This window comes from Colius striatus, chromosome 19 (assembly GCF_028858725.1).
Source record: "Colius striatus isolate bColStr4 chromosome 19, bColStr4.1.hap1, whole genome shotgun sequence".
In the NCBI taxonomy this organism is placed as follows: domain Eukaryota; kingdom Metazoa; phylum Chordata; class Aves; order Coliiformes; family Coliidae; genus Colius; species Colius striatus.
The window spans coordinates 6,146,150-6,154,756 of record NC_084777.1 but is presented as its reverse complement, the minus strand read 5'-3'; the positions used below and the strand labels follow the sequence as shown (position 1 = coordinate 6,154,756).

At 47.4% G+C, this 8,607-nt stretch overlaps 1 protein-coding gene across 1 annotated transcript; it reads right to left on the bottom strand.

The window, feature by feature from the left end:
• Nucleotides 1–892: 892 nt before the first annotated feature.
• ZDHHC12 (zinc finger DHHC-type palmitoyltransferase 12) lies at nt 893–6,418 on the bottom strand. Its single transcript, XM_062011274.1, has 5 exons — nt 6,333–6,418; nt 5,857–5,993; nt 4,835–4,912; nt 3,442–3,608; nt 893–2,881 (listed from the first exon to the last, which is right to left on the bottom strand). The coding sequence occupies exons 1-5, from the start codon at nt 6,415–6,417 to the stop codon at nt 2,572–2,574; spliced, it is 777 nt and encodes a 258-aa protein (XP_061867258.1). The 5' UTR covers nt 6,418; the 3' UTR covers nt 893–2,571.
• Nucleotides 6,419–8,607: the final 2,189 nt, after the last annotated feature.

Below are 8,607 nucleotides of genomic sequence, written 5' to 3'. Positions count from 1 at the left end.
TTTCAGCTTTTCACCTCCTCTGTGTTAGCTGAATGTTTTGGATCAGGACTAACCATGTATCTGGCCAACAGGTGGGAGTTTATTTCTGTCTCTAAATGTGAACAGTAACATTTTCTTTCTTCCTCCCTTCTCACTCAAGTTGTCTGTGTACAGATTGCCTGGTCTCATCAGCTGTCACATACAAATGATTGCAGTCAAGTTGTCTCTCCAAGTTTTATCCATGTGTGTATCCTGTATCTTTGTGAGGATAGCTAAATCACTGCAGTGGTAATATTGGAACATCAGTAAGTTGAAGTTGATTTCATTTGTCTGGGTAACTTACCTTGTAACCATACGTGATGTTTTCTTCTCTTATATTTGTAATGTTGTTGGACAAAAAAAAGGAAGAGTGTCTAGAAATGAAGCATCACACTGATGACAAAGAGGGAGACAGCTATTATTTTAGTTTGTCTTCAGCAGAGGTAGAGAGAAATGGAGATGGCACAGTTGTGCTGTCTCTGGGATGAAGTTTGGGTGCAGCTCGTGTCATTACTAAACCAAGTCTCGTTGGAGTGATTCAGAATTCAGAGAGGTAAGAGCTGTTTGTGCAAAACAGAAATAGTTCACACTGAACCTAGATTTCCTGTTCTCAGAGCCAAGTATAACTGCTGCTGAGAATTCCCACTGAAAGATATCCTTCCAGCCTCCTGCTCTGCCCTGCAGGGTAATGGCCTGTTTAAAGCAGGGCACACCTTTTCCTCACTCTTGTTTGGCCAGTAACAGCTGGCTCAGTGCTGGCCCCTGCAGTGTTCTGTGACTCCTCTGAAGGTCAAGGCCTCTGGCAAGAGGTAAGTAGCACCATGGGTTGTTCAAAGAGAGAGGCAAAAAGAACCAAAAAAGTCATATTTAATCTTATAATTTATAGTTACAGTAAACAGACTGTAAATGACCATGTTAGAAATTAGTGCATTTTAAAAGGAATTACCAAGCAGAGCAAAGGTGTGTTTTCAGGTGTAGTACCTGCTGACAGATTCTTCTTGACTGATACCTGAAGAACCAGAAATGACCCTGTGGCAGATGAGCCATACTTCAGCAGGCACCACACTGACACAACCAAAGTGCAGAATCCCTTCTGGGTGATGCACCACTGTTGTGGAAATTCTTCTTAGTGTTCCATTACCTCTCCTGATAGGAGCTTCTGCCCTGAGCAAACCAGACTGGACATGGGTTACAGACTCTGGAGTTGGCCAAAAAAGGATCCTTCTACTGCTCTTTAAGTGCTTTTGGGCTGTTGTGCTGTGGCAATGACTGAGCTGTCCCTTTCATGAGTGCTCATCAACTTTAAACCCCGAGTGCATCCTACCAGCTTGCTAAATATCCTCTTGAGCTGGTGTTAATTCCTGAGCCAAAGTAATTAAGGCACAAAATAATTTTAACTAAGGTTTTGTTGTGGTGCTGTCATTGTTTTTTAAACAGAAAAGGGTCAGGACTACAATCCACACCACAGTCTTTTCTGGTTTTAAAGCTGAAATTGGTCATCCCAAAGCTCTCTTTAGTTCCTTGTAGAAACATGAAATATGAACTTTCATTACAATGGCAAACAAGTAAGCTGGCTGCATCTTAGGAAGCTGTCAGCACCCTTCATCCAAACAAACAAACAGGACTTGGAATCTTTCCTCTTGCATTGCAACTTTGTGTTCTTTTACTAACATTTTACTGATATGTTGAGGTAGTAACATTACCAACAGTGTTACTTGAGCTGGGCAAGAAGTACTGACCTCTGCTCCTGGTTCTCTCCCCACCAGCTACAATAAAGGCCTGAGCATGAAGTTATCTGCAGGAATAATTCAGTAGCAAGTATTGCTTTTCTGTGCAAAGTGGCTGGTGTCATTCCTTGCTGACTCGATTCAAAATAGTCTGTGAATCATTAACAGCACCATCAACTTTAAGAAAAAACCTGTTAGGAAGTTGTCAGGGCATCACAACATACAGGCCAATTACCTCATAAGCTGAATTTGGTGCCTCCCCAATGGTTCTCATGCACTTTAACACTATTAAACCTCAAATCTTTGTGAAAAATACATCGAGGCATGTGGTCAAAATGAAATTTGCTTTTGATTGTCCAGATATTCACTCAGATGTATTTCTATGATGTGCCCCACTGACAAAAGGCACTGCTGTTCTCACAGTGAGAACTATGTTGAAGAAAAGCCCCAGGGATTATATTGATTCTGTCTAGTTTTGTCTGTAATAGCTGCTGTTTATAGCAGCAAAAGAAGAGGGGAAACTCCGGGGAAGACAAGTGAACGTGGATGCTTACACTGCTTTGGCATCACTGCTGGAGATGTGGATACAGTTAAATTTAGAGAGGTACCTTTGCTCAGGCCAGAGCTCTGCTCTGCTGGCCTTCCAGAACCAGTGTCTCACTTTAACCCTGACTATCCTTCAAATGTCATTTGCAGGTGGAACAGGCTGCATGGTCCATGATTGTACTAAAGTTCCATGCAAGGAAATGGCAGCAATTGCATTAGCAAAGCTTTACCCAGCAACCTGCAGCTGTCTTGACACTCTACCAGGTAGGTGCTCCTGTGACTAGACAGGCTCATTGCTCCTGTGAAAGTAGATTTTCTCCCATGCAGTGAGGTGGCATGAACAGAAGAATCTCCAGAGATTGAGGATTATCCCTTGGTCAAAGGGATTCTCTGTGTCAGAGTGTCGCAGGTAGGAGATGCGATGATGTGACATGAACTCCCAGGTGGTAGTGTTGCAGGAGATCAGGTAGAGGTGGGACACAAGCAGCAGCAGGACAACAATGGTGAATATGATGATCAGGAGGAAGGATATGAGGAGGAAGATGTTGTGCTGCAGCCAGTCCCAGGACTGTTCAAAGTAGAGGCCTGACCTTTCAATTTAAAGAGAAATAAATTCATGGTTGACATTGTAGAGCTAATTCAGAAGCCAAGGAAATCTGGTGGTACATTTGATTCTTAACTTCTGAATCAGTGACTCATTTCAGTTGGAAAGGACAGTTAAGATTGAGTCCCAGCCCTCCCCTCACCCTGCCCAGCCCACCACTAACCCATGGCCCTCAGCACCTCAGCTTCATGGCTTTGCAATAGCTCCAGGGTTGGAGATTCCACCGCCTCCCTGTGCAGCCTGGCACAGGGGCTGACAACCTTCTCGGGGGAAAAGTTCTGCCTCAGCTCCAATCTAAACCTCCCCTTAGGCAACTTGAGCCCCTTTCCTCTTGTCCTGTCATTCATTACTGGGGAGAAGAGATTGACCTCTCCCTACCAGCTATCCATCACCTTCTTTGCCCCTCAGCAGATTACAAGATGCAAAAGAGGGTGAAGGTACAAAGCCAAGCCCAAGCCCATCCAGTCCCTGCCATGTTCTACAGAAACCCTTTGGAGGAGTTCTAGGAGCAATCTCAGGGGTCCAAAAGCTGCCTCCAGGCCTCACCAAGCAACGTGACCTCCCCACAGCAGAACAACAAGCTGCACACTCAAGTAGACTATGAAAAGGGGATGATTCTTCTCTCCAACACAGTTCTCAATCCAGGGGCAGTGATGGTCGTAGCGCCGGACGCAGCGCTGGCACAGCTGGCAGTGCTTGGCTCGCATCGGTTGCTGCAAGACAGAAAGATGAAACCACCCAAAACAGTTGCAATAGTCCACTGCTGTAACTCCCTCTGGCAGATGGGAAGATCATGCAATACCATCTTCCTCCACAGTACTACTGTCCCTAAATCATACCATTTTGGGGCATAACAGCACAACAAAAACACTGCTAAGACAAAGGGGATCATGATGCCCCTGGTACAGATCCAAGTGAGTGAGATTCAATTTAAATGACTCTCCCACACTACTTCTAGCTCTACATTTTCTTTATTATCTACCTATTTCTAGGAAGCCAGCCTGTCCTGTTCAGGAAAGCATGAGCAGAGTGGTGAGGTAAAACACTAGGGTCGTAGATCTTGAGGAAATTGGGCTGGGATGGGAAGCCTTTACAGGGCTGCATCTGTGTGAGCACAGACACGGGCACAGGAAAGCAGCTTAAGTACCACAAATACAGCAGATGAAAGATGTGGCTGAGAGAAGTTATATGAATGTGCCTTTGAGGATTTGTTCCCTGAAGCCTGTGTATGTTTTGCCAGCTTTTCCTCTTGCAGTAAGCTGGCTCCTCCTGGTAGATCTTCAGGAATTTATGGAAGCTGGGATAATGTTTGATTTGATTAAACTGATGAGGATGGCTCTGAAAGCAGGCACTTCTGGGCTTTAGGCAAACAGTTGTAAGAGCTCATTTAATTGCTCTAATTTTTCCTTCATGCTGTCTTTTACAACTCAGTGGCTAACATCTTGTTGGGTTTAGGCCTTTGAAAAAGCTCACAGCTATAAGCAGTTCTTAAGTCTTTTGCTCAGCTGCTTTTCTGACTGTCAAGATATCTTCCAAATAACCTTTCTGACAATACTGTAAGGTCTGACATGGCAGTGAAAACGTAGGATGCAATTTTCCCATGGTAAAAGAAGATCCTTGTTTTCTGTGAGCCAGGAGGGATTTGTTTCAGCCTTGGAAAACAAGCATACATGCTGATGTCTGTCACTATTCCACCTTTAGCTAGGACCACTTTTCAATTCAGGACTGTATTGGAATTCAATCTGCTAGTGGTGTTTACTTTTTATGTGAGGTCTTTCAGCAGGAAGGTGACCCTTTGACAGAATTAATCAGATCTGCCATGCCTCCAAACCACTGAGCAATGAGCAGCAATGATAGAGTAGAAAAGCACTGGCAACAGCAGCTGAACAAAGGTGTTGCTTGCAAATGCCTCAGCCCCTTCCTCTGGTAGCACAGATACCTGCACCATGCAGTAACCGCAGCGCCGCATCTTCACCGGGCTGGGAACTGGAGGGATCACCATGCTTTGTTCCTCACTCTATTAAGAAAAGAGAAAAGGGATGACTAAGGAGGTTTTGTGTGCTGCTACCTGAAGTACAGCAGCTGTTCTTGCACTGGGCATGCCTGAGCTTTCTGGGTTAATAGCTACATAGTGCTGGCTATCTCTGTCATTAGGAAAGTTAAAGTAATCCCTCAGAATTCCTGTAGAAGCTGCTGTATAAATACTGTGGCATGAAATTCCACTGCAGACAGCTCAAGTACAGCAAGAGAGAACAGGCTCCCACAGCCATCAAAAAACATTTGCACAGAGGCAGAAATAATTGTGGCCAAGATGCCACACTGATCCCAACTCTATGCTTTGGGACAAAAAGTCAACAAGGTTAGACTTCACTTCCAAAGACAATGATGTCTTCCCAGTATAAGAAGGTGCCACTTATTCATAACACAGCCGATGTTCACATTAATGATGGATGATTGAAATGTATAATGCTTTTGTCCTGCACAATCCTGCAGTGAACCTGCAGTAGACTACCTCTCCCTTAATGAAACTTTGTACTGACAGTTACCTCACTAACTTGTCTGTGTACATGTCCTCTGAGAGGGCATCTATAAACAGCTCGATGGATAGAGCTGCAGAGAGCACTTTGGTCCACACTTTTTGTTCCATTCAGGATTTTTGTACCACTTAGTGGTGCTCAGCATAAGACAAGGCATGTGTACACTCCATAGGGTCCTGCAGCCTCCAATGCAACAGAGGACTCTAACGGCACAGTGTGTTTACAACAGGAGCATGGTATGAAAGACACTGTGGCTAGAGAACATGAATTGGAGACTGCCTGATCTCCAGTGCTCTGTGTATGTTTCCTTTACACCAACTGCACCACCATTTGTTTCAGGTGGTTCTTAGGTCACAGTGTGGGGAAAAAAAAGCCTATAGATGTTGTATCCTGACCACGCTCTTCCATTCGTGAAGTGATCTACCTCCACTTCCTCCTCAGGCGTAACAAAGCCCGGATCCATGAGAGACACCTTCAAGTACAGCAGGACAGAGCACAGGACCAGCGAGGCGAAGCTCAGCGGCTGCAGCAGCTCCCCGCGCTCCACTCGCTTCCGCAGATCTGAAAGGTACCACAAAGAAAGGGGAGAGCTGAGGGAAGCGTTCAGGATTTGTCTCACTGGCCTCAACACAGGTGGAGAGAAAAAATCGGGCTGAGAGGGTGAGAAGGAGGCCGGATGGCGCTTCTGAGCCCGCTCACGGCCCTCTCTGCCTGAGGGGGGCCCGTGGGGGCCAGAGCCCGGGCGAACCCCCGCGCTGCCCCACCGCGGCCGCCCGTCCTCAGCGCGGGCCCGCGGCCCGGCCCCAGGCCGCCCCCTCCCCGGGGCCAGCAGCCAGCCGGGCCGGGGCCGAGGGAGGGCCGGGGCTGAGGGAGGCCCGCGGCGGCCCCGCCTCGCCTCACCTGTGCGGTGCAGCAGCAGCGCCAGCGCCGCGGCCCCGCTGCCGGCCGTGTGCGCCGCCCTCACCCGCATGGCGCCGGCCCCCATGGCGCCCGCCGGCCCGGAAGGGCGGGCGCTGCCTGAGGCGGAGCCGGCGCGGCCCGGCGGGGCTGGCAGTGGGCTCGTTCCCTGCTCAACGCCCCGGACGTGACCCGGGCCGCATTCCCGCACCTCCAGCTCGGCTGTCCCCAAGTGGGGTCGCTGCATGGGCAGGGGGAAGCTCGGCTGCGGCCCGCGGGCCTCCTTCCTTCCCCTTGCTCTGCCCGTGCTTTGCCCAGGCTCGGTGCTGGGGCGCCACCTCGGGGGTCTTCAGCCCCCCTGTGCCCTCCCAGCCAGACCCCCGGGCTCTGCACAGCCTCTGGGGCTTACAGCCGGGTCTGGCAGAGGCAGGAGGTTCGGAGGTGAGGGCTCAAGGTGCTGCCTGGGTGAGATGTTGTACTGCAGGGCTTTAACTCTGGGCTCGCCAATTTGATTGTTTAATCTCTTGATTTCCATCCCCTAGGCAGAAATGAAGAGGTTGTGCCTGGTTGAATGCATTTAGCTAGCCCTATTAATGCAAACGAGGGCCATAAAGTATCTGACATAACTTGGCAGGAGGCTGCAGGGCTGGGGTTTGAGCTCCTCACAGCAGCAGAGGGAAGTGGGCCCGTCTAGAGAATGGTCCTTTGAAAGCAGACATCTAAAAGTAGTTGGACTGCACCCCAGATGTGTTTTTACCTCTTGCCAACAATAAGAAGAAAAAAAGCCAAGGAGACTAGCTTAGATGTCAATTACACTTTGAGTGTCTGTCTGTTTAGGGGAAATGAATCTTGCCACAGGCCTGTAAAAGTGCATAAATGAGTGTTTTCTGTTTAAACTGTCTTCAGTTTTAGCACAGATGTATCTCACTGCTTTCATTACCTTCTCTCCCAGTACAAATTTGGGAAGAAAAATCACATTCTTTGCAAATTTATCCTCAAGCACCCGAAAAGTAGCTGATTCCTTGGTATTGTTTGCCCACAAATGAGGTGTTCTTGGCTATTTTAGTCTTTTTTAAGTGAGTCAGTGGCCACCTGCTTATTCCAGGGAAGCACCTGCCTGTACAGGTCATTCTAATGATTCACCAGAGACAGCTGTGTTGAAATAGTCTAAGTTTCCAACAGTCATTTAAATCCTTTTGCTGTCTTTTTCCTTTCTAGATAAATGCAAAGCCTACAGAAATCCTCCTTCAGACACCTCAGGGACTGCATCAGTGCTTGTCCAACCTCACAGAGTTTGTATGTGAGATGGTCCTGCTCCTGTCTGCCTGCTTTAAATACCCTGAAAATCTTCCCTTTGCTTGAGTTGCAAAGGAAGCCTCTCAGAACAGCAGGAAGCTCAGAGCAATAACATCAGCCTCTGTCTACAAACAGAAAGAAAAGGTGGGCAGTGTCTTTCTGTTCCTTGCAGAGAGGGGTAAATGTTAAAGGGTAATGAAGGCAATCTGAGTGGTAATAATGCTGCCCACTTGGAAGGAGAAACATTTTGATGTTCTAGAATAATCTGTCCTAAGGGAAGTATCCTTATTCTCTTTGTGATTGGAGTGATTTGGTGCATGTTACACTTTCTGTCTCTCCTCACAGCTTTGAAAGCTGTCTTGCAGAGATCAGAGCTTATCTTTGTCTCAAGGGTTTCAACCTAAATGACTGGTTGGAATTAGGCCTAGTTCCAGAAGGTCTCTATTAGCAAGCTGCTGGATTCTTAGCTAAGAATTTTGTGCTGCTGGAAGCCTGAAGTATCTCTCTGTGCTCTTGCCAACCTGGTACATTGTCAGCTTCCTAAAGGCAGCTGAGTTTCACACAATTCCTCCTATAGTTTGATCCTGTAGTTTATAGTGACCAGTGAAGGAACCGAGTTGAACCCTTGCAGGACCAGCCTCTTAAAGTCACACTGGCCTTAAAGCAGATGGACTGGTTTAAGCTAGAGTCTTTTCTGAAGTAACTCAGCTCCTGCCCACCTACAAAGCTCAGGCTGTGGGATGCAAGCCCCAGATCTGTTACAGAGTTCAGAGGCAAAGCTGCACACTCAAATCCTGTTCTGATTTTTTCCTTCTCCTCTCACATAATTCCCTAACAATACACTCTTCCCCCACGCCTCTTTTCCATTGACAAACAGCATTGTGTCCCTTGGAGTGATGAAAGGAAAAGCCACTGGACTGCATCACCAACACATGGCAGTTCCTTTCATTTTTAATGAAATATGTGACAGCAAATGCACCAG